This window comes from Vipera berus (genome assembly GCF_964194415.1).
Source record: "Vipera berus genome assembly, chromosome: 2".
In the NCBI taxonomy this organism is placed as follows: domain Eukaryota; kingdom Metazoa; phylum Chordata; class Lepidosauria; order Squamata; family Viperidae; genus Vipera; species Vipera berus.
The window spans coordinates 34,340,066-34,366,993 of record NC_138203.1 but is presented as its reverse complement, the minus strand read 5'-3'; the positions used below and the strand labels follow the sequence as shown (position 1 = coordinate 34,366,993).

Below are 26,928 nucleotides of genomic sequence, written 5' to 3'. Positions count from 1 at the left end.
GCTCTTTCTCACATTATTTTCTTTTGTTTGCAAATAAAATAAAATAAAACAAAACAATAAAATAATCTTCCAGAAATAGCTGATTTAGTGTTTTACTGAAATGATTTAATTTAGATGGTCACTTAGATGCTTTTACTCAGAATACACTGTTATTTGCAATGTCTTTTGCATAGGACCAGAAGCCTGCTGTTATAGCTCTTCAGAAACTTATCGTCAGAGAGGTAGCCAATGAAGAAAGAGGGATGTTTTTGATCAGTGCATCCTCCACAGGACCTGAGATGTATGAAATTCATACTAGTTCCAAAGAGGAACGCAGTCACTGGATGAGGCAGATTCAAGAAGCAGTGGAAAGGTACATACTGAAACATTGATTATCGCTTACTAAATTTTTCTTTAATGTAAAAAAATTCCTTAGAAATGCTTGTAAACTGCATCGTACCAAAATATATGGCAAATCTTGGAAATATATAAAAATTGAAGATACATCCACTGAGATTTGATCTAATGGACTCATATTGGTTCTTGCTGTCATAAAATAAAGTCATATGTCTTCCCAGGTCAGGCTATTTGGGATAGTTAAATGACAGTGTGAATTGGGATCTGACTCGCAAAGAAACTGTTCTGCTAGGGCGGACAGGAATACTAAGGCACCATCTTTGTTGCAGTTTAGTGTCATTAGTAAGCATGTCATTTATGATGTCATGTCCAGCCTGCTTTTTAAAGTAGATGGTAGCCAACTGCTTAAATGCAATCTTTATTTCTGTTCAATATTTCTTAATCAGTGGACAAAATGTGGAAAGAAAATATATCTGCTAACCTCATCAAATTATAAATATCTCTACAATAACCCCTTTATATTAAGTCTATTAAATTAGTATGACTGAAGTTGACATTTCCAAATGGATTTTTGTATATAATGTTTTATGAAAAAAGATAAGATTGCTTTAATCTGTTTTGCTTATATGGAATCACTGAAGTTGTCCGGAAGAAGAAGGCAAAATAGGTGATTCTGATGAAGACCGAAAAATAACTGAAGCCAGAGCGGCAAAAATTCAAAAATGTCAAGGTATGAGTGTAATGTTTTTTGGCACTTTAAAACTAATATGTTCATCCATTAGAGTAGACATAATCTTACGAAAGAATGTCCCTTCCTCCATTAGACATTTTTATAAACATGTCTGTGCATTTGGATTTCCTACCCAGCGCTGTTTCCTTATTGTGATGTAACTATAATGTGTATGTGGTTGCTTCACTAGGTGGGATTGCTTCCAATTCATAATAGAAATACCAAATTTTAAATGAAAAAATAATAATGTGGATAATTATGGTTCCAGCATAAATAAGTAATAATTACAGTCACCATAGCTTTTAATCTTAATAGTACATTATTTTTTTGGTATAGTACTCTTGAATAATCAAGATCAGCAGATCTGTAACTACTTAGAAGATAAGCTTAATATCTATGCAAAGCTTGGAAATATGAGTGGTTTTGAAGAAGTTCATGCAGAACCACACCTACTTATTAAACCAGACTCTGGAGAAACTCCTCAAGTGGCTTCACTTCTGGCGGCAGCTCTTAAAGAAGGTAAGTCTGTGTCTACATAAAAAGTATTCTTTCCAAGGACATCTCCTCCCCTCTGCCCCTCATCACACTTCTTAGTATTTTAATTAATTTCAGATTTAAAAAGTTTGAAAGCAGGCACTCAATTCTTCCCAACTGTGATCGTAATAGATCCAAGGTAATTCTAACTCTCTAACTTCACTAACCTTTTGAGTGGGCACTTCCAAAGTCACTGAGGAATCTGTCAACACAGACTGTCTCCTTCTGAATGAGCCAGTCACTACGGAAAATAGCATGGTTTTGTTTAAACCTTATTGTATAGAACTCTTAAAAGGATTTTTTTTATTAATTAGGAAACTCTATAAGTGACTCTAGGCCTATGCTGGGGAAACCAGTTTGGGCTTTGACTACTGCATTGCTCTCCATGGCTTTCTGTCTGAAATTCAGAAGCCATAGGCTCCATGTGCCCTGTGACCCTTTTTTGAGCCCCTTCAAGGGAACTCAAAAGCCTTATTAATTTGTGTATCTAAAAAAAAAGAGGAGAAAGAACATATTCCAAATTAAGGCCTAGAAAGTTCTATTTATGTGATAGTAAAATAATATTATTTTACTATTGTGCCCCTGGATCTGAAGATAATACTCAAACAAAACCAAGATTAACTTTGAGATAGCTGATTTAGTCAAACTAAGAATTTAAACTTTCCCCCCCTCAAACTTATATTCTTGATGATGCATCCGCTAGACAAGGACATTTCCTAATTAATAAAAGATGCATTTCTCTTCCTTTGGATTGCATTTATATTGAGATTATAAATTAGGATAATCTTCATAGGGACCTCTAAATATTTTAGGTGATGGCATATTTATTCATATTTGTAAACTGCTTTAAAAAATACTTGTACATTGTGGCCTGTCATTCTATTTGCTTCTAGAAATAGTCTATCCTTCATACTTCACGTACCTCCTACAAGCCCAGCTAGACTAGAATGTTCTAGTCTTGTTTAATTATAGATGGCAGAAAATAATATTTCTAAGCCACTTGTAATTATTACATTTACTTCAAATAAACAGGCATGATATTCTGGTTTTGTAATGGTGTCTCCTCACGTTCTGATTAATATGAGGTAAACCTAGAAGAGAGAGAGAGAGAGAGAGAGAGAGAGAGAGAGAGAGAGAGAGAGAGAGAGAGAGAGAGAGAGAGAGAGAGAGAGAGAACCCTTTTTGCGTCATTATATTTTTACTTCCAGATTCAAAGAATGGTTAATCTGATCATTGACCACAATAAAAATCTCATTCGCCTTCTTTCTACTTCTTTCTTATAAGTGATATAAAAGTTATTGTTTACTTTGTAGATACAGTAAACATCTAAAAATTTGCTTTTGTTACAGCTGAAAACCTTCATACAACAGTAGCATTATTGCAAATGAAAGACACAAACTACTCAAAGGAAGAGAGTGTTGGTGACTCATGTTTGACAAATCTTAGTGAAACTGAAGTCTGTGAACCTTTCACTGATTGTTAGTAAGAACTAATATTTTTAATCGTCCCCTGCTTAGATATATTTACCATGATTGTTTCAAAATACAAAAATATAAAAAATATAAAATACAAAGATATTTCCTAGAAAAATTAGATACTTAACTGGTACTTGCATTCCTGACATAAATATTTCAATCAGGTACGTGCTAATATGAAGCCCTATAAACAATGAACTGACCATCAACTCAGTACATTATTATTGCAAAAATGGAGGTCTATTAATCTGTAGTAATGATTGAATGGCTTGGAGATTGCTTGAAAAAATAATAATCTGTCCTTGAAATCTATAAGTGTGTTATTGCAATTATTTTTCTGTAACAAAAAAGGACACTTCTATATTATAACAATACTCCATTGGAAAAAAAGTCGAACAAAAGTGCAATTTATTTGATTTTTAGCATGGAATGGAGAATGGAAGCACTAACTAAAAAATTTGAAGGCAAGGTGAAGTAGGTCTTCAAAACGTAGACCTTCCACATAACTACACTGATGATGGTTGATTCTCCAGTACCAGTTAAAATAAATGTTCTGTCAGAAATTAGACATGGGGAAAACGTCAGGAAAGAAACGGTTGAGAAAGAACAAAAAAGAACAAGAGAGAGGAAGAAAGCTAAGTAAGCAAAGGGGGGGGGGGAAAACAAAGCTAAGTGAGGGGAATGCTAGAAATAATATATCAGATCCAAAATAATTAAAGAGAGACATGCATTTAAATGTTCAATTCTAAGTCATATTTTTCCTGTTGGCATTAATCTCTAGGTACAGAACTGAAGGTAGAGAAAGAAACTTGTAATTCTGATATGCATGAGGAAAACAATGTAGCGGAAATGGATATACTAGACCAGGTACTGTACATTCATATGCACCTTGCATGGCATTATCTAGGCATTGAATTTAGTCTTTTTCCTATTCTCTGTTTTTGTCTGTACTTTCACTTTTATCTAGTCTTTGTGCCCTTTTGCCCTCAAAGCTGCCATTAAATAGCTGCTTAATATCAAGAGCATGACATGTCAAACTCACCATGTCATGTGACGTTGCACAACGTATCGGAGCTTTTCCCCCATTGCCGGCAATAGGGTGGGCACGGTTTCATAGTGACGTGTCTGGCCCGTGGGCCGGAAGTTTGACACCTCTGTACTACACCATATTTGCAAAAGTTTAAAATAATTTCCTAGGCAGACCAGACGATGGCAGTACAGTGCCACAAATAGTCTAATGTAATTATATGTTTGTAGGAAGAAAATGCCTGCTTTTCTGCTTCTGCACAAACTGAGGTAAGATGGTTCTCTTACAGTGATCTATTAATATTCCCTACTCTAAGTTTATTATGTTTTGTATCTCATCCTCAATGTTTCCTTTCTTCCTTAGGTTGTGCAGACTATCCAGAATTTAACACGGCTCTTATACAGCATCCAGGTGATTATTGCTTTGTGAATTTAATTGTTTTTTGTAAATTGTACATTCAAACAGCTTTTCCGATTTTCAAAGCACTGTTAACAGTTTGGTGGCCTCTTAATAAAAATATTCTCTGAACATTATCCTATTCTTTGAAAAAAATAGTTTGTTAACTACAAAGGGTTGGAAACTACCATACAGTGGATTAGTTAGGAGTTAGTATTTAGTAGAGACAGTCTGCACCAGCATCGATTGTCTTTTTGTGCTGTCTTTGTTCTTGGATATCACATTTGGGGAAAACATTAATATAATTTAATGTAGCATCTATTTTATCCTAAAGTACATGATTGATTGACCATGATTGAGGTGACAGGCCCCTGAATTGTCTCTACTACAACTCTGAAGTCTGAAGTTAGTGGGTTCTCCTTGAAGAATGTTTATAGAACATTCTGAATAGATATTAAACATCGTGCATGTATTTATTGTCTATATGAAAATAAAAAAATATGCAATAAGACTATAAAGAGGAAAACATTCTATAAAATGTAATTCAGGATTATAAAATTAAGCATACTTAAATTCTAGCCAAGCAAATTCATCTCACGTGGACAGAAAGAATGATTCAAAGATAACCGTGAATCCCAAAAATCTTCAAAATCAAAATTATAGGACACCTTTGTTAAAGCTGGCTGAAATTTATTTATGTATTTATTTATTTATTTATTTATTTATTTATTTATTTATTTATTTATTTATTTATTTATTTATTTATTTATTTATTAATGGGGCTTATATCCCGCCCTATCTCCCGAAGGACTCAGGGCGGCTAACAGCAATAATATACAATAAATACAGAAATTAAGATAAAATTAAAATGGTGGGATAGTGAGCAAACGTCCAGGATTTTTTACTGTTGGAAGTTTGATTCTTAGGCATCAAGTCATTTTCTATTCCTGGCAATCATATAGAAATTTGGTTGATTGGAAATTTGGCCCAGTTCTAATATAGCCATAATTGAATTGTGGTTTGGGGAATAAAACATTTTCAGAGCTCATCTGCAGCCACTAACAATCATTCTGTATTTGTCGCTCTGAATGGGGTTGTTTGGAAAGCTCTGTGTGTCTAGAATCTACAATTCTCACAGTCCTAACTAGATTGTCCGAATGTTAATGTCCTGATCTTAGCCCTTAGGCAAGTGCATATGGGTGCAAGCATTCTTCACATAATGTGATCCCCAACCTAAATTTTTACTGTAAAAGGTGGAGGAGATTTTGAGATTACAGCTAGGGTGTGTGTGTGTATATATATATATATAGAGAGAGAGAGAGAGAGAGAGCTCTGTTCAAAGCACTTCCTGTCTCACTTAAGAATATCTTTATTTCCAGATAAGCCAGAATTTGTAAAATTGTAAGGTATAGTGAGCCCAAACCCATAATGTTAATCATAGAATTAGTGCAGAAAATGAACACATGTTATTATCTGAAAATGGAAACAGTATGTTAAATGAATAAAACAACAAACATTATCTTAGACTTCCATGTGGAATTTTTCTTTTTAAGGCTATTATGCATTTAATGTTTTGATATTTTATAAAATGAATAAAATAACTGAAACAAATTGTTGCTGCATTTTGTTTTGATGAAAAGGCAGCCTTGACCATCCAGGACACTCACATTGAGATCAATAAGCTGCTTCTGCAGGAACATGAAAGATGCAGCTTGAGCCACAGCCCACGGAGCACTTTCTTTCTCGAACAAGAAAAACACAGAAACTTAAAAGAGGAATTCGCAAATATTCATAAACTCCAGCAGCAGTTTCAGCAAGAGCAGCAACGATGGCACCGTGAGTGTGAGCAGCAGCAACAGGTGCATGAGACAAGAGAGAGCAGGTTGCTGGAGAAGGAAAAAGAGTGCTGTGGCCAAGAAGAGTTGCTTTGCAAAAACCGTGAAGAGCTGGATAGCCAGTTGCAAGATTACCAACAGAACCTAGAGAGATTCCAAGAGAGTCAAAGGATGGTGGAGAAGGAACGGGAAACTGTCAGGTTGCAGCAAAAGATTCTGCACCACTGGAAACACAACCATCAAAGCAATTTGCCAGCAGTTATCTCATCGGGAAACAATGAGGTATGCAGCATTTCCAAACATTACCGAACTTGGTGATTGATCTCCGTCAAGCCCCACCTGAGGTAGTCCAGTTTGATGAGCTAACACATGAGACTTAGGACTTAGTAAAGAACCCATTGAGTTTATGGCTCAGATAATATCTGAATCCCTACCTTATTTATATTACTGAGAAAAAAAGAGATAAAGATTGATGGGAGATTAATAATTTGGGATGAGCTTAATAACTTATGGTGATTGCTTTAAGCTTCAAGCATTCATACTACTATTTACTAGAAGTACCAAACTCCAGGCATTACCACTGAAAAGCCATTGTACCATTCTGATGGACAATTCAGGGTGATCAGGAAGATCTAGGAATTGAAAAGATGTGAAGGAAGCCATTGACAGTGGAGTACTACGGAGGGAAAACAAGGACCTTATATTTAGAGTACAATACAGTAGAGAAGGGACGCAGTGGCTCAGTGGGTTAGGACGCTGAGCTTGTCGATCGGAAGATCGGCAGTTTGGCGGGTCGAATCCCGAGTGCCACATAGCAGAGTGAGCGCCTGTTACTCGTCCCAGCTTCTGCCAACCTAGCAGTTTGAAAGCACATAAAAATGCAAGTAGAAAAATAGGGACCACTACAGTGGGAAGGTAACAGCGCTCCGTGCGCCTTTGGCGTCTAGTCATGTCGGCCACATGACTACGGAGACATCCTCGGACAAGCGCTGGCTCTTCAGCTTTGAAACGGAGATGAGCACCGGCCCCTAGAGTTGGAAACGACTAGCACGCATGTGCGGGGGAACCTTTACCTTTACCTTTACAGTAGAGAAATGCATGAAGTCCTCACTCTAAATGGGCCTTTGGGGGTCTTTTCTATAATATGCAGTGGGAAGTGAGGAGTGCCACTTAGATTGTTAGGATTTCTCTATCTATCCACGGGAAGTGTCAGCCGGTAGAATGAAGATAGCAAAATTTGTTGCTTTAGAGTTTTTGCAGTTTATGGACTATAATTTAAGTATTGTGCTTTATCATTTACAGGTGTCATTTACAGGTAACATAATGTGAGAAGCAGGATAATCTAAAAATTAGCTTCTTTTTAAACAGCAGACAAAACATAGACAAGTGATAGCAGTCTATTCTAGTGCTCACTTGGAGAAAAATATAGCACATATCTTTAAGAGGAGAAAAAAAACCTATTCCAAAACATGCCCCCTCCGCTCCCTTCTTCCCTCTCTCCCTTTCTTCATCAGGTGAATTTGTTTAAGTGTTAAATTATTATTTTTTTCCACAAATTGTGCATTGCATGAACTTGCTACCCTACTCTTGATTCTCATCTTGGCAACAGATGAATAAGTTGAGGGGTTTTTTATTTTTTCTTCAAAGCTGGTTAACTATTTCAAGTTACAGGACAGAAATTTATACTTTTCTTTTGTATTTTTGTGTACAGATAATGGGACCTCTTCATTTGGACAGTTTTTGTGGTGAGAATTCAGCCATCATAAAAGAAACTCTAGTACAGATGTCATTAAACCGCCTCAACAGATCAAATTCTCTAGCTTACCAAGACTGTGGGCTTAGTGTAAATTTAACAGATTCAGAGTTACCGAGGAGAACTGAAAATCAGGCCAACTTCAACGTGGATATTTCTTGTCAGCAAATGTCCACTGCTGATCTCTCAAAATCGACGGGAGCCTGCCATCATACTTCTTCCAACACAAATCAGTCAGATGCTTGTAACAATCGTAAGTTATAATTCAATATATATATCTAGTAAATAACATAGCAGATGTAAGACTGCCTATTTTTTAATTCAGCTAATACAAATTACTGCATTGAATTTCTGTGGTAATTGAGCGATTTCTGTATTTAACATTCAGCAAAATAGTTCTGTAGCAAGGCAACTGATGAGCTTTTTACTGTTTACTTCATGAAGAGAAGGTGCAATTCCAAATCCTAAAAATTGCTTCTTGAGCAGATTTGTATTGTTTTCTGTGTGCCTTAGGGCAGTCTAGTATTGACATTTTATTTTAAACAATGTTGGTGAAAGAACTACAATTAATCTTAAAGAACCATATTTTCCCTTCTATTGTGCAACAAGCACTTGTTGCAAGACTTCCTAATGTGCAACATATTTCAAAATAATAAAGTTCATGTTGCAAGATTATTATTATTTCATAGCAGAGGGTCTTTTCCAGAAGATTTATTTTTTAATATAAAGTTATTAATTTTGATAATGTTTACCGTAAGATTTAAATGTGTTGATTTACACAGCTTTTAGAAAAATATTCTGTTTGGTATATAGGGGGAATACACGATATAAACAATATACAAAAAGTTTATCTTGTAAAGATAAAATGATAACTTATGGGTCTACCTGATGTCAGTCCTATATCTATATGTAACTAGATTGCCAGAGTTTTTTGAGCTGTGATCCAGAATGGGGAGAAGATTGAAAACTGTTACTTTCACCCTGCAATTCACACAAAATAGATACATTTGCTTTGGAAACTCGAATAAGCATATATCTATACGCCATATAGGAGTTTTCTTCTATGTATGAAATCCATACATACTGGTATGAATTCTAATTTTTCTCCAATGTGTTTTGATTTGAGCGTCCATTTGATTTCCCCCAAAATATGTTTCTGCCTTTCTCATTATTGCTGCTTAAACACAACAACTTTAAGCAAATCAACAGTAGATTATTTCTGCTTCCTCATCATCACAAAGAATTGTGTCCTCCAAACATGGACTCTTGTTGATCTGTGCTAGCTATCAGTCAAATAAAAGCCCAGTTCAAATAAAGAGCAACACATAATTTATATACTTGATTTTTATCAATTAAATGAAATGTGCATACCTTGTTATAAGGTTCTGGGCCTGACTGTATGTACAAGAAATTCTGGACTATTTCTATTCCAAAAGAATAATACCGAAAATGTTTGACTATCTCTCTTCCAATGTTTCTGCCCACCCAGTTATGTTCTGGCAGCATGGGTGTGCTCTAGGTCCCTCCAATTAAATATTGTCATCTTATGGGAGGTAGGAAACGTGCCTTCTTTGTGGTGGCCCCTACCCTTTGGAACAGCATCCTTCCCAAGTTAAGGACGGTACCCACTCACCTGGGATACAGCCCACTCACCTGGGATACAGCCCTTAAGACCGGACTTTGGTCCCAGGCCTGATGGTGACAGGATTCCCCATCATGCTGTGTTTTAAGAGTCAGACTGTTTTGTCTTGTCTGTATTTCTAATTGGTTTATATTAGTATTAGATTTTGTAAGCTGCCCAAAGAATATAGGAATGGGCAGCTACTGTATAATAAATTTAATGAAATAAATAATAAGTGAACAATAATAAATAACCTTATGTTGCCTGCAGTGGGAATTTTCAGACTGTTTTCCCCATAGAATCCTGATTTTTTCAAGCCTGAAGATTACTGTCAAGCTTCTTGGCAAATCTAAAGACAATTTTGCTCAAAATACATGTTTTAAAACTGAACAGTGCTCAGACTTGTAGGTGAATGTCTGGTTGGTAGAATAATATTAGTAATACTGCAGAAAATGGAAGTCACTGAATTATTTATCAGGATAACATATTTGAGCCAAGTTCCAGTCTGTGGATTACAGAGTTTCATGTACAACTGTAATGAAGTTTTCTTTGCAGGCTTCTTAACGGAAGTGAATTATGCCTTTGGGAATAATATCACCATTTGTTTAAAGCATATGGCAAATAAATAAATAAAAAGTTATATGACAGTGTAATATCAAAGAAAAGAGGAAAAATTTTTCACAAACGTAGTCAGCTAAATTATTTTGAAATGAGACAATTGAAAAAAAACCTTTATTTTTATTTCTCAGTGGAGGAAAATCCAATCCACTACAGAACAATTGTTTTTTTCAAAAGTATCTTTGCAATCTTGCCAATTGCTGTCCATGAATTTGGACAGACGATTAAGTGTTAGTTTTAATAGATTATATAAGCCATGGCGGCGCAGTGGTTAGAATGCAGTACTGCAGGCTACTTCTACCGACTATTGGCTACCAGCAGTTTGGCAGTTTGATTCACACCTGCTCATAGTTGACTCAGCCTTCCATTCTTCTGAGGTCGGTAAAATGAGGACCCAGATTTTTGGGGGCAATATACTGACTCTGTAAATAAATAAATAAATAAATAAATAAATAAATAAATAAAATAAACAATATGCATTGAATCCATTATATTTTCTATACAGCAATAGAATGACAGCCTGAAATATATTTTGTCTCAGAACAAAACATAGTCATAATTTGAGATTTCTTCTATAGTTATATTAAAATGCTGTCAGGATATTGCCCCCAACAATCTACTAAATATTCTAATGCTTTCTCATCTGTCCAAATTCATGGACAGCAGTTGGCAAGATTGCAAAGATCCTTTTGAAAAAAACACACAACTGTTCTGTAGTGGATTGGATTTTCCTCCACTGAGAAATAAAAATAATGTTTTTCTCAGTTGTCGCATTTTAAAAGAAGATGAGAGCACTTAATTAACTGCATTAGTGGCTGCAAAAGTAAGCACAGTTCATATGTCTTTTTTTAAAGAGTTTATAGGCTCACAAAAATCTAAAACACAAGGTGATTGCCAGAATATTCCCTCAGCAGGACAACTATTTCTCTTCCCCCTCATGGTAAATTCACAGAGATACCTTTAAAAGCTCTATAGTCCCTTTTCATTACAGCTGTGTTTAATGCATTGGAGAAGAAGCAAGCCAATAAAAGGTATGTTCATGGTTAGAAGAATACTGAATGAATCATGTGCATGTGTATAATTATACTGCAAATCTTCAAAAGCTGAAAGGAAAGGCAGCTTTAATACTATGAATTTGAGAGAACAATAGAAGTGAGCTAGCAAGCACCATAAGATGAGGCAAAAGGTAAGTAGTAAATGGCAGAGGAAAGCTGTGTGTTCTTTAGGAAATCCTAATTTATTTAGTTTAGACGCTGCCCAACTCCAGAATAATGTAATAATTATAAATGTATATAACAATGGACTCTGGGAAGTTCACAGTATAACAAAAATGAAATTTAAAAGGCCAAAGTTAGCAAAAACAAAGACAAGATAAAGAACAAGATGGCAAATCCAGCCAACAGCATAAATAAACATACGTTAATAAAACAATTGACTCCTATCCAAAGGCTTGAGAGTACGGCCAGATTACAAACAATTAAGTAGATGGGAAAGGAATAAGTAAAGGATTAATACTGAATAGGAATGAGACGCTTTTTCCTAAAAACTGCAGTTCATATTGATCTGACCAAGAGATCTATAATAAATACTCCAGATGTCTCTTCTGGCACTTCACTTCCCTTAGTTCGTAGAAGAACCAAGGGGAACACACTATGAGAGACCATGAAGCAGTGTTAGAAATATTTATATACTTGAATAATAATTGCATTAGATTACTGTAACTATTTACAGCTAAAATGATATATCCCTTTTCTCTCATTTTTTCACTTCAATTTTTTTAAAAAAAGATTTGGGTATGATACATTCAGATTTTGGATAAGTTGATCATAAACACTTTCTATTTATTTACAAATATGGCATAATTTTTCAGAAATAGATGTAAATAAACATATTTTCTGATTTTACCTGTGGCTCTTCTTCAAAGGTTGTTTGCTTTGGGACATTATGGCAGTATCATTGTGACTCTTAAAGATAATTGCAGAGTTTTTCATTTCCCTCCCCCACAATACATAGCTGTTAGCATATGAAATTTTTATTGTAACTGAAGAGCTGATTTCCAGTTCCTGGAGATTAGAGATCTACACGAAATGAAAATATGTTTTGGTGAAGCATTGTTTTGATTATATTGTTTCAAACAAAAAAAAACTAGAGCAGTGTTTCTCAACCATTGCAACTTGAAAACATATGGATTTTAATTCTCAGAATTCCCTAGCCACTATAGAGAATTCTGGGAGTGAAGTCTACACATTTTAAACTTGAGAATGTTGAGAAAGTGATCTAGAGGATTCCTAGAATGTTTTACTGAGCATAGAGGGCAACGGTGATGTAAGCTGCCCCTTCTTTTCCCAGTCTTTTAGACTGTCCAACTCTGACCTTCTTGGTGTCTTCCCCTTGTCTCTGCTTCCATCTGTAAAGGTGACCCAGCAAGCAAATCCCATCAGCTGACTGTGCCCAATCTTTCCTTACCCACTTTTATCAGTCAACATCAGTGTACTGACTTGTGTGCCTGTTCCTTAGAGCAATGGTCTCCATAATAAAGAACAGGCTTCCAGGTACTGATGTCTACAGATGCCATCAGTAAGGAAATCCTGTAGCATAATTTCTTCCCTACCCCTTCTGTTCAGTGCTCCACTTTTTTATGGAGCAATGTCCATCCATATCTAGAAAAATAAACCATCTACACAAACCAAAACATCCAACATCCATGTTTTAGTTCAGGTACAAACCACTCAAAATAGCTTTTTTGTATATTGAAAGGTATGACATTTCTCATGACATGTAAAAGTACAATGGATTTACTTCCACTGTGGTATTTTAGCAATCAATTTTGCCATCTGTTGTGCCCTGGATGTGTCTCAGAACTGTGCCACTTTCAAGATGAACTTTGAAAGCATGCAACAGCAGGATTTCCTGTTCCACTTTCAGAAGGATGGTATCACACATGGGAAAAATCATGCTTTTTGTCAGGGAGACTGAAGATATGCCTGCTTACTTAAATAGCAGCCAAGGACTGGTGCTTTCCACTTTCTTCTAAATACTTTCTCATTTATGGAACTTTCCAATACAAATCCGTGTTTTGCTCTCTTATCAAAAAGGCTGCCACTAATCATTGCTCATTGGTACCATACATAATGACTCTTCCACTAGAATTTGTATTCCTAAACTTCTGTTATTCCATGTTTTGCATATAGAATGAGAATAAATGTATTATTGCTTTCTTTGTAAGATACTTGCTTAAGTCCTCACCTCATTCCATACTGTAAGACTGTACATTCCCAGTTCACTCAGTCCCTTCTAGTAAGGTCAGTGGTTGATGGCCATGATATTAAATCCCATATCTTTAAACAACTAAGAGCATAAAAAAATTGAAACAGTGGAGAACTGCCTTTAAATTATGCATTATTCAGAATAGTGCTGTCATGGCAACCCTGGAAAAGATAAAGTACATGTTTTATAGGATCAGTTTTTCTGATGTATATGTACCCTATTGAGTTGTTCAGAAGGTACATACATTATATTAACAATTCATTTTGAATTTCTCAGAAAACATAATCCTGTTGGATGATACTGTACCTTAAAAGACAGTGAGATATATATTTATTTCAAAGTAAATATTTTGTACACTTTGAATATATAACATAGTCCATATATATTATGGACCATACTCCGAGTATAGTATACCATACTCCGAGTATAGTATAAACTCTATTGAGGCATTAACTTTTCTTGGACTTCTTGTATTGGGAGCTAAATACACTGTATTTAAGAGGCTTTTCAGATTCTCCTGGCTTGTTCTCAAGAAGACTTTGTAGCCAGAAGTGAAGATATGTTCAGTGACTAGCAATAAAGAAAGTGCTAGCAAGTGACATCTCCCTGGGTCAGACATATCTGAAAAAAGTTCTTAGGCATTTGAAGCTGGTGCTACTAAATGCAAATTCAGCCTTTACCAAAAATTATTACCCATCAGGTTTATGCTATGTAGGCAGCATTTAGAAACTTAGCATCTTTTCTGCCTGGCCATTTAAAAAGTTGCTTATGCTAAGTCAAGTAATTGGGCCATACATTTTGTACTGTTTGCATTAAAAGCAATCCTTAGACTCTGAAGAAAGGCCAGTGTCCTTACAAAGGCACCAACTGCTCAAAATGGTTTTTTCCTTATTTCCCAGATCTTTAAAACTGCCAGAGACTGCTACCTTAAGGTCTCTTCATGAGGAGCAACTTGTGGGTGCTCTCGAGTCCTCTCCTTGTCCAGAAAGGAATTATTGAGGAACTGGTCTTCTTGCCAGGTGTTCATTGCCTTTTCATAGAGCTGGTTTCAGTCTGTCATTTCTTCCTGGAAGTTCAAACATGGAATCTATAAGATTCACCCAAAAATATTTAGAAAACATAATTTATCAGTCAGTTCCTAGGTAGTGCCCTTCACTGAATAGCCATATTCTCTGGGGACTGTGGGAGATGAATCTCAAAGTTGTTGGGGACAAAGGCTACATATGTGCTGCTTTACATTGATTGTAAATATTCATATTTTTATATGAATATTTTGTGTTCAGGAAGTACATTGAAGAACAATACTTTCATTTGTAAGTATTAATAGTATTGAATATTTGAAAGTCTCTTTAGTCTCAGAGGGGGATTTTTAAATCCCTTTGAATTTATTAGTCACCTAAAAAGCTTACAGTCACAGGGAAAGCGTTAAGAATAGGTTTCCTTTGTTTTTTTACTGTTTCAATCCAAAGCATTTAAATGGGGCTGAAATTTGCCCTCCTTTCAAAAAGTTAGTTTTGAACATAAACACATTCGTGCTGTGCCTGTTTTTGAACATAAATACACTCACGCTGTGCTTGTAATGAAGGCATTCAGTCCTTGGGAAGACAATTCTCTGGTATAGAAGCGCTCAGTCTCAGCTTGATAAACTTTAAGGATGACAATGGGAGGGTGATAGGAGGTGAATAGGTTCCCCCCACCCCCCACCGCAATTTTTTTTTTACAGTATTTGTAGTTCTTCCTGTTAATTGGCTTTTAAGGAGATTCTCATAGCCAGTTCAGTGGGTGAACAGCAGGGTCTGATTGGATTGGATCCAGAAATGGGCATTTGTAGTCTATCTTCCAGAAGTGTTTCCAGATAACTCGCTGCACATGTTAATTTAAAAAATACAGGTCATTCCCATTCCCAGAATAAATGGAATCCTGTGAATCAGGATTGTGAGAAACACCTGGAATCATAACAGTCAAGTTTAATAATTACAGCACATTCAGGCCACAGACAAAGTTTTAAAGTGGAACCAGTCTAATTCTTGCTAAAGGCTCATGGAAAACAAATTAAGCAATAAGCAGCACAAGAATTTGTAACTCAGCTCTTGCATTTCACTCAACTGGCCAGTCACTGGATTATATTTTTTAAAGTTTATTTAATATTTGTTAATTTTGATATGTTTTTATTTGTTTTATTTTCTTGTGAGAAAATAAAATATTCTTTTATTTTCTTGTGAGAAAAATATGAAATGATTTTTATTTTTTATTTTAATTCCATTTATATCCCGCCCTTCTCCGAAGACTCAGGGCGGCTTACAAGCTTAGCAGTAGCCTTCATTCTATGTATATGCCTGCTTATTAGGGCTTTCATACACCCCCCAAGCGGCATTATTACAAAGTCAGCTTAATTGCCCCCAACAATCTGGGTCCTCATTTTACCTACCTCGGAAGGATGGAAGGCTGAGTCAACCTTGAGCCTGGTGGGATGCGAACCTGCACTAATTGCAGGCAGCTGGTGTTACTTAAGGAGGCATTAGCCCACTGCTCCACCAAGGCAGTGGTGGACACTACATGTTTCTGCAAATTTGTTATAGGGAAATCAGTTCAAGAAACAGCTGCCCTAGGAAAATAAATCACACAAGTCTTAAATTAGTGATTTAATTTGTTATTGTATAATTATTGTCAAAGTGGGAAACAGACATGTGCAAGATATTTTCACATGCCAAAATAAATTAATACTGGATACTTTGCACTTTGACTTTGGTGGATGATGGTTCTATTTGGTTGCTTTGTTTTAGGCAGTGAAATATCATGGGATGGTCCCACAAAGTAGCCATTAAGAAAATTTTTGAATATAATTATTTACCAGGATTACATGCATAGTGCAAGCCCAGAAGTAATTTTAACCTACCTATGCTTTTATGTTCTAGATATGAATGCATTGCAGAACCAGTATCCAAGATTACAAGATTTTGATTCAAGTCATGGCAACCTTCAGTTACTTCACCCTTCAGATGTTCTGCTTCATAATTTACCTTGTGACATGGAACAAGATTCAGAAAATGGTGGCATGGAAGAAAATATTGTTTATCTCTAATTCTTCATTTGTAATATTAATATAGTAGCACTTTGGGGTAGCTTTTCTAACTGTAGTTACTCTGTATTCAAATTGCTTTGCCAGTATATTATTTATTTCAAAATACAAATTTTCCTTATCCATAGGATACAAATTAAGTTATTTTTTAAAATATACCTGTAATATTTAAATTGTCATATTTGAAACATTGATGGGCTCTAAAACTAGACTTGGTGTATATATGTATATATACATATGTATTTGTATGTCTGAAGTAAGATTATCAACATTGGACTAGGTTAAGTGAAAAGATTTTTGCTTTAGATGATGTACACTGTCTATAATTTGAGCAGCTAAAATTTAAGTGCAACTTCAATTAAAAAAATGCACCAAGTAATAACAAATGATGTAATGGAAACAGAAACAAGAACCTCAGTATGTTACGGTTGTACTTTCTGAATGTACTATGGTGGATTTAGTATAGACATTTATAACTATCAGTCCAGTCATTACCTCAGGTTGCTTCCCTTCAGATACACTGAACTTCAGTTCATGTATTCCACAAGCATCAAGTTGAAGAAGGCATTGTTCTCAGTTACTTTCCAAGTTACATGACCATAGTATGTATTTCATCTTAGTTTCATCATACCATGTACGCATTATCGTGTCCTGAAATAGTTATAAAAAAACTAGAAAACTTTGTGCTGATAATCTAGTTTAATTCAGGTCACATGTCTCTGGGTGGGGATGAACACCTATTCGCTTGAAATAAGACTTCTGAATCACCATATCTTTTCAATTGAATTATCACACTAGGGCCTCTGCCATTATAGTTTAGTGGGTTATTTTTATCTTGTTTCAGTTGTGAACCTTTTGATCTATAGTCTCATGTGGTCCTAATATATCTTAATAGCAAAGAGTTTTAATAAATAAATAATGGCCACATATTTGTCACTGCAAGCTTATATTTGTTTATTATATCATTCCTTAGTAGATATTTTTTGTCATCTACATGTACATTTTTTTTTGCTTTCCAGAGATCAGTTTTATGTATTGCCTTAGAATTTGTTCTTGCCTATTGAGAGTGCCCTTTCATATCAAAAACGGCAAAATGCATGACATTTCTCTCTCACATGAGATATAAGACTAGGAAGTGGAATAAGCAAATGTAGGATTTTTCCCATTTAAACAATAAACCAGGATCCACTGATGTTTTTTTCACATACATGGACTGTGATTCAGCATATATCTTTCAGAATGCAGAGCTTTGATGCACTATAATAAATAAGGATCTTTTCTGTACATTTTGCAAATGAATTGTATACTTTTTGAATGGAATTAATATTTTCAATCTCCAAATGTGTGTTTCAGTGTATGTGCTGACTGTATGTATGTAATTTCCATATGATATTGAAAAATTCCAGCTGAGCTGAATTCAATTCCTAGTGATCACATGGGACACATCATTGTACTTTTATTGATGTTAATCACAAAGTGGTATCCTAAAACTGGAACTTCCTTCCTTCCTTCCTTCCTTCCTTCCTTCCTTCCTTCCTTCCTTCCTTCCTTCCTTCCTTCCTTCCTTCCTTCCTTCCTTCCTTCCTTCCTTCCTTCCTTCCTTCCTTCGTCCAGTTAACAGTTGTAGGATTTCAGGGTGGGACTGCTTGTTCACCTACTATTTACATTCTCCAACCTTTCTCTAATTTCTAAACAAATTCTCAGTTATGCGCCAAAAGCGCCTATCTCTATTAACCTTAATAATCTCCAACCAAACTAAACTATGATCAAAAATAATTCTTGCATGTATCACGCCAAATGTCTCGCAGTTCCAAATCATCCTTGAGTTCAAATAAAAAGAGTAAAAAAAAAGGTTTAAGCAGTCTGTAAGACAACTTGTTGTTAATTAGGAGCTTGCATACCCATTCTTAGTTCAACACATACTTTTAGTCCATAACCCTAATATACTTTTCTAACAAGCAAATAACATCAATCTTAAATTGTGTTAAATATTAAAAAAAACTTTCTTTCTCCTCTATGATAAATTTAATCCATTGACATTCTAATTTAAAAATTTAATCACCAATCTTAACACTCCAAAGCTTTTGGAGCACGTCTGTCATGACCCCCAAAACTTCTTTGGACCGCGCCCCTCCCATAGCTTCACTGTAAGTACACTTTGGAGATTCCATAACTTTCTGCTGGTCTTGCTCTTGCTCTCGTCTCGCTCTTCTTAGGGCGGCACGCGTCATCCTCTGGCCTCCTGCAACATCCGATGAAACTGTATCTTGATCCCCTCCAACACCATTGTCCTCTATCTGTCTATCTGCAACATCTTGAAGCTTTCCCTCGCCGTATCCCTTTACAGCTTCCAAAAATAATAGGGGGGTTGCTTTTAACACATTGCTATAAAAATCACGTGCCTGGGCCACAGTAACCAGACGATGTCTTTTACCTTCATGCATCACCACCAGTCCAACTGGAATCTCCCATCTAAACTTAATATCACATTTCTTAAGTTCCTGTACAAGAAATGCAAAATCTTTCCTTCTCCTTAAAATCTTCGGAGGAATCTCTTTTAAAACCAAGACTTCTTGCTCAGCCACTACCAATTTAGTATCATAAGCAGCTTGAATGACTTCATCTCTAATTACTCTCTTTGTAAAATAGACCACCACATCTCTGGGTAACTTCCTCTGTCTTGCAATCCATGAATTTACATGAAAAATTTTGTCCATATTTCCCTCAATTTCAGATGCTGGCTGGCCCAATACCCCTTCCAGAGCCTCAGAAATCAGCTGCTTTAAATCTTCTTTACAATTCTCCTTTAAACCCCTGATTCTAATAGCATACTGCATCTGATGATACTGAACAAGGCTCAATTCTCCGTCCATTTTATCCCTTATATTTTCATTTTCTAATACCTTTACTTCTAATATAGAGTTCTTTTGACTGAGATCCTTCACTTTTACATCCAGCTGTTGCACACATTCAGCTACAGATTCAATCATAGACAACATGTCCACCCTCATTGCTCTAAACTTCTCTTCCATCTTCTTCTCCAATTTCTCCATTTTCTCCTCCATTTTCTCCTCCAGCTTTTTCAACTTTTCATCCATCATGTCGGACATCAATTGTGAATGCTTTCCAAGAGAATCTTGTAAATCCTTAAGTGTCAATGCCGGAGGAGGTGCAGGAGGAAGCAAAGCTTGCAATGAGGTCTGTTGCACCAGGGAAGACCCCGCACTCCGAAGAGCTTTAGAAGTTTTAGCCGCCATCTTCCCCCACTTTCACTTATTGCGCACTTTCACTTTAAAGCTATAAAATCCATTGAGCTAGAGAGTAAAGATAAGAGTCCACATCACCTTGACCTCCTGTACCGCTCTGCCTGCATCTTGATAATCAAAAGTATTTCCTTTTGGCAGGGGTGGTTGCTAACGCCTGGCTCTGCTCCATAAATCCCGGAGCAGGGGCGCTGCGCAGCTCGGAGCAACCCAGGCTTTGGGGGGGCTCAATCCTTCAGCCGCCCAAACTCTCAGCTCAGGTGGCCCCGGAGAGCTCAACCCCTACCTGGGGCCTCACCCCCTCCTCTTCTCCCGAGGAGGGGGCTTCAAATCCATCTAAACAGCTGATCGGCGCTGTTTACGATGGAAAAACACAGCTGCGGAGCGGGCAGCCCGAAAACGGCTGTCTTCGGCGTCGCGTCGCCACCGGAAGTCAGGGAGTTATAATTCTTGTAAGCAAAAAGGGTCTGCCATAGGATTCAGTCAGTAGTGTTAGTAAGTGCTTGCCCTCTCCTTATTCCTACCATTCAATACTTCCTTCAGAGAACTCTCTGTAGCTATGAATGCTACCCCCAATTTCCCTGCCATCTCTATATGATCACTTAATTTAAACTTAATTTAAGCAATTTTCAGAAAACCTGTATTAGTACTGTATGTTGCAAACTTCTAAAAACTGCTTCCTTTCCACTTGGTAAAAACTACATGTTTCATGTCCCCTTCCCCTTCCTTTGTTTCAGCTGTAAATGAAATGTTAATCCTCTATTTGCAGGAGTTGTTTTTCTCACTGGATAGATGGCCTCTCAAGTGTCCCATTTTGTAGATCTATTTGACACAGTCTAGCTCTGGAAAAATACCCTTGTATGCAGCTTGGTTAGCATGCTGAATTTTCATAATTTACTGAGATGGGACATTTCACAGTGCATGCTAGAATAGCACCATAGTGAACTGAAGGTTTGTTGTGAAGGAAGAGGGAGGGCTTGATTGTTGATTCATGGAGAACTAAAAGGGAGGGGAGAGTTAACTTATTGACCAGTGGGTTTGAGATAAAATTTGCAGATAGGCTGAGTTCTCAGAGTTAGCTATTGGTTTTCTACATTTGAGCAATGATTAGCTTAATTTGCTCTCTGTAAATTCCAGGGCCATGCTAAATCAGTCAAGTTCAACAGAGGAGAGGAAGATAAAATGGGGGCATTGCAAACTGGGTAATAATATTTTGAAATATATTAAAATGGATAAGCATTTCACATCTGTGGCCATGCAACAATGAAACATAATGGAAACAGCAATGGCTGTTACAGGTAAGGTAAAATGTGCACAACCAACCCATAATATATTGGAGTCCATTTATTACTGTGTATACTGCACAGTATTTGTGTACCACATACTGTATTTTCCTGGAAAAGAACAATTGCCTACAAACCTATTTCCTGCATTGCACTGTGCCCGTGGAAGAGAACTCATGGCACATCTTTATTTACAATACTTTCAGTGATCTTCAGACCTTTAACATTAAGTATTGTCTATTTTGTTTACCCATATTCACAATAAAAGTAAATTTCATCAGTTTATAGCTTGCCTCTGTACTTATAGGGGAAAGAAAGATGTAAAACATAAACTAATGTGAATCTAGGTGGTCTTTTAAGCAGTCTGAATTCTATAAGTATCCATCATTTAGACATTTTTAAGGTTTATTTGAATTAAACATGAGCTTTTAGAAACATTAAGAATTCATTAGCTCAGTATTAGAGACTTAATTCCTTTCAACACTAAGAACTGTTACAGAAGAAAATCTCAATGTAGTTTCAGATATTTGGGGTATATGTAAAAAAAGTCAAAATCGCAACTTTGCTGGATCGCAGCCATTATCTTGATATTTTTTTAATCACTACTTTGCCCCTGGATACCCCAGCACAGTGGATCTGGCACAGGATTCATGAAGAAATCTCTTGCAGACCACATACGTATTAGCTACTATCAGTGTTTGTGACACTTCAGTGACATTTCTTTAGACTGGAGATTTTCAGTATAGCATGTTCATCTGATTCACTTCAGGAAGAGGCAGATGGAGAAACTCAAAGAAGCACAGAATGGAATTTAAAAATGAAAAGTTAGCTTCTGAGCTCTGTTGCCAGCTTACAGATAGATTTTACATCCAGATAAGCAACCTTTGTTTTAGCTTTAGTTCACACGCACCCACCCCCTGCCCGTGCCAGCAATGTAAGATACTTAATGCTGTCTTCCAGGTCAGTCTAAATCTGTCTATCACTTCTTTTCACTCAGAATGACTCTTCTACTATCTTCCACTTGTGCAGAGTCTGCTTTAGAAAACAACAGCACTATACTGTGAGGCAATTGGTGCTGATGGAAACATCTAAAGGGAAAGAGTAAAGAGCCTAAATGGGGAAATAAATGCATATCTGGAAATGTATTCATAAGTCTCAAGTTATTTTGAGGAAACGGCTTGTTCTAAATTTTATGGTCCTGAGGATTCCAGAAAGAATAAACTGCTGCTTAGATTGAAACTGGACAGTGAGATGGTAGTATATAAATTTAATAATTATGTGGTGGGGATAAAACAGTTCCTTGCTGCATTCACTTTACTCTGCTGTGTTCAACTGTACTCAACTGTAGGAAGCAACAGCACACCCTAGATTAGGTCTGCCCAAGTTGTAGAGGGAAAGATCCTTGCAGGCTGCAAAGGAGTACATGACACGTTTTGTGGCTGGTGGATGGCAGCAGTGCTAGAGCTGGTGGCAGCAAAGGCTTGGAGACCTCTGGCAGCATACCTTGGTGGTGGAAGCAGTGAATTTATTACTTTTTTTAAAAAAAATGCTGGTCGGCCATGGAAGGCTGCTTGGTGAGCCACTTGAAACCTTGGTCCGTATGTTGTACGGTCTGGCTTAGGGTATAGGATATTATAATAATTACAGTACCAGAATTCCCTCAAAGAAAATTAACGACCTTTTCCATCTGAAATGATCCTGACTCCAGTTGGAACCCCAAGTATATAGCACTAATAGGTTTCAAATAATTCATCTATTATAACTACCCACTGTTAAGAGAATGATGAAATAGTAGTGGGCTGCCTCAACGTATACTGATACTTATGACAAAATTAACTTGCAGCAAAGGCAGATTGACTGTGACCACAGCAGTTCAGTTCAGAAATGACCACAAATGGTGCACGAGCTGGATTTGTGGAAAGCCTTTCTTGGCCAGGACTGCCAAGCTGGAACCATGAGGATCTCCATGGGATCATTTTGGGGAATACTATCCTAATCAAAATCAACTATAGAACAACTCCAGATCTGGTGTACCTAAGCCCAGGACCACTCAGTCTGGCTAAGGTTGAGTTAAGTCCAGTTATATCCCATCCTATCCCCCATAGCATGCAGGCATTAAGAAAGATAGTTGATGCTTTTGCTTGGGAAATCAGGAATAGAGATATACAGTTCTGTATCATCTCCATATTGATGATAGGTAGCTCCATGCCAATAAATTGCCTCACCTAGTGGCTTTATGTGTTGGCTAAACAGGAGCAGGGAAGGAGTTTAATCTTGAGGCACTTGTAATGTAGGGTCTAGAACTGGATCTCTCCCCTTCCCTTCTGCCAGCATCTAGAACCAACCCACCAAGTGGAACCTTCTGTCTCAACACCAACATGGACTGGTAATAGTATATCAATGGCCTCTAAGGGAATGGCCAGGATTCCAATTCCATCCCGAGTCTGCCAGAGATTATCAAGCAGGGCAATCAGTGTCATTTCAGTGCTATAACCTGGCTGGAAACCAGACTTAAAGGGATCTAGATAATACTACTTCATTTCTTCTTTCTTCCAAAACTAACAAGTCAGCAAAATCTGATACACTAAAGGTAGGAAAAGAAAATATTTCACTTTGCAGCAGAATAGTGCTGCAACAAGGTTGACATGAGTTCTTTCTAAGTCTCATGATGCTGGCTTTTTTATTTTGAACAGAAATCCAGTGATATTCAACTCTTGTCTTGGACTCTGAATTTGGACTTTGCCTGGTCCCATTTTAGCGAGCTAAAAGTCTACAAATCTTGCTGATCTGTAGAAGAATAAATGATCTAGGCTAGTGCCAATCAGCCAATGTTTTGGCAGTATTTTTAGTAACTGCATAACTAGTGTTAGCAATTTGGTGCTTGAGACTGTCTCACTATAATGCATGTTGTACATATTTATGAATGTGTTACTATGTGAATTCCTGAAATGTATCCGGTTTTTGGCAACATTCCTCATTCCATTAAGTACAGTGGCAAAAGCTAGTACTTGGACATTAGACAGAGTACGAGCCAGCAGTGTGCTCCAGCTGCCAAAAAAGCCAATGCAATCCTAGCTTTCAGTAACAAAGGTATAGCATCAAGATCACTAGTAGTGATAACACTGCCTATACAGCACCAATAAATCCCAACTTGGAATACTGCTTTCAGTTCTGATAAAGGTAAAGGTTCCCCGCACATGCGTGCTAGTCGTTTCTGACTCTAGGGGCCGGTGCTCATCTCCGTTTCAAAGCTGAAGAGCCAGCGCTTGTCCGAGGATGTCTCCGTGGTCATGTAGCCTGCATGACTAGATGCCAAAGGCACACGGAACATTGTTACCTTCCCACCGTAGTGGTCCCTATTTTTCTACTTGCATTTTTACGTGCTTTCGAACTGCTAGGTTGGCAGAAGCTGGGACGAGTAACAGGCGCTCACTCTGTTATGCGGCACTCGGGATTCGACCCGCCAAACTGCCGACCATCTGATCGACAAGCTCAGCGTCCTAACCCACTGAGCCACTGCGTCCCCTCAGTTCTGGTAGCACAATACAAAAAAATGTGCTGCGATCCCAGAAAGTATGCAGAGAGTAACAAAGACAATTAGGGTCTGGAGGCTAAATTGTATGATGAATGGTTAAGGAAACTAGATACATCTAGCTTAATGAAGAGAAGAATTTGGGGTGACATGATAGCTGTCTTTGAGTACTTGAGGCACTTTACAGAGGAGAAAGGTTGACTTATTCTCCAAAGCACCCGAGGGCAGGACAAGCAGCACTTGGTGAAAACTTGTTAAAGAGAGGTCTTACCTAGAACTAAGACATTTTCTGTAATCAATGGAACAGTTTGGTTCCTGGAAATGTGAGTGCTTCATTGCTGGAAGTGTTCAAGAAAAGATTAGATAACCATTTGTCTGTGATATGTATAAGGTCACCTGCGTTGGTCAGGGGTTGGACTAGAAGACTTCCAAGTCCCTTCCAGCCTTATGATTCTGTATTCTATAAGATTGACATAGCAGATATCAGACTACCTTAAGCTCATGAAGCACTGATATACAAAGGAGAGAAAAATGACTTTAAAAAAACTCACAAATTTGTTGCTCGGTCTTCAGAATGTTTTATATCCAAGTGACTTCTGGTAGCACATCTTTTTTTATTTTGTTTTATAGAAATAAAACTAAAACGTAATTGTAAGCAATGAGAGGGAATAAATTTAGAGATGCTCTTAAAATGGAGAACACAGGAGATCTCAGAACCATTTAGCTCATTTCCATCACACTCCATAGGTGGATATGTTTGCCACTTTGAATTGTTTGTAAAAATAATAAAGGATGCAAATAAATGAATACAAACTGAATCAGGAATTTTCTGATCTGTTGTGTCTGGTTTGTAAATTGATAAAGGATTCATCACTGTGGATTTTACTCTGCTAGTTGTTGCCAGCTAATGGGGGCTGTGCTCATCTCTGTTTCAAGGGCCATTGAACTAGTGCTGTCCAAAGACATTTCCACCAATTTGTGGCTCAGCATATCATGGAGCACTGTTACCTTCCCACTGAAGTGTTACCTATTTATTTACTTGTGTTTGCATGCTTTCAAACTGCTAGGTGAAGATGGGAGCTCACCCTGTCATGTGATGTTTGGGTCTTGAACCTGGGCTGTTAACTTTCCAGCCAACAAGTCCAGTGTCTTAGCCACTGAGCCATCACACCACCCACAAACTGTAAACTGGAGGGAAGTGACACGGGGCATCCCATTTTGAAATACTCCACTTGAAAGTGGCAGGTGTGATTGCTTTCTGATTTCAGGACAAGGAAGAAGTCTACATGAGTCGTGGCTCTTGAAATGTGATCTCAGTTGCCAGAGGCCTGCACTCTGATTAAGATTACTGCTTGATTGATGTAAGCAACATCAAGTATTATAAATCCTGAAGAGCATTAGAATGGGATAGATCAGTGTCAGACACAACCAAAGTAAGTTTGAACCTTTTTAGATTATTTATGTCAAAAATCAATGATGCTATCCCGCATTGGAAAATGAAAAAAAAAAAAAATTAAAAAAACCCTCTTTTAAAGTACAAGTATTACCATCCTCATAATAGATAGTGAAAAATAGAAACTTTATTGCAATCATTATGATGTTTAATTTTTAGGCACCTCATGAAATTCAACAGTTGGGTTGGTTAGAGGCACTTGCCTGCTCAACATCTTTTGCAAATGATTTAGAAAAACCAGTGAAACACAATTAATATGGAGTGGAATCTTCCTGATTTTGTCTTCCAGAAAACCAGCTTATGACTTTGTGCTTATGTAAAATGTTTCAATAACCACAAGGCATCTTGGGAAAGAAAATTCCAGAGACTTAAGTAATGCTCTAAATAAATTTAAAAATTAATAACAAGCTAGCAGGCTAAAAATTAGGAAAATCCCCTTTCCAACTTGGTAAGGCATTTGTGAATACTCTGCCAGGACTAGAAAAGAAACAAAGGCAGGCGGGAAGGTAGATCAGACAATTTCTACTATAAGCAAAAACAAATGTCAATCTCTTATATTATTTAGAAAGAATTGTTGGTTAAACGGCAAAGCAAATGTTTTGCTTTCAGCAATTCCAGTTCAATCCAGTGAAAAAGAATACTATTTCAGAGTTCTAGAAAAGACTAGTGAAAAGCTACTGCCAGTCAGGGTAGAGACGCTCCAGGACAGATGACTAAGGAGCTGAA

At 37.0% G+C, this 26,928-nt stretch overlaps 1 protein-coding gene across 1 annotated transcript in view; it reads left to right on the top strand.

The window, feature by feature from the left end:
* The window catches only part of ARHGEF28 (Rho guanine nucleotide exchange factor 28), a 123,083-nt gene extending 104,992 nt beyond the window's left edge, over window positions 1-18,091 (top strand). Inside the window, exons 25-34 of the mRNA XM_081321299.1 lie at window positions 174-352; window positions 978-1,066; window positions 1,403-1,585; window positions 2,950-3,078; window positions 3,857-3,942; window positions 4,333-4,371; window positions 4,466-4,513; window positions 6,139-6,615; window positions 8,045-8,339; window positions 16,508-18,091. Coding sequence (XP_081177425.1) covers window positions 174-352; window positions 978-1,066; window positions 1,403-1,585; window positions 2,950-3,078; window positions 3,857-3,942; window positions 4,333-4,371; window positions 4,466-4,513; window positions 6,139-6,615; window positions 8,045-8,339; window positions 16,508-16,674 — 1,692 coding nt within the window. The 3' untranslated portion in view covers window positions 16,675-18,091. The remainder of the gene's footprint in view (window positions 1-173; window positions 353-977; window positions 1,067-1,402; window positions 1,586-2,949; window positions 3,079-3,856; window positions 3,943-4,332; window positions 4,372-4,465; window positions 4,514-6,138; window positions 6,616-8,044; window positions 8,340-16,507) is intronic.
* Window positions 18,092-26,928: the final 8,837 nt, after the last annotated feature.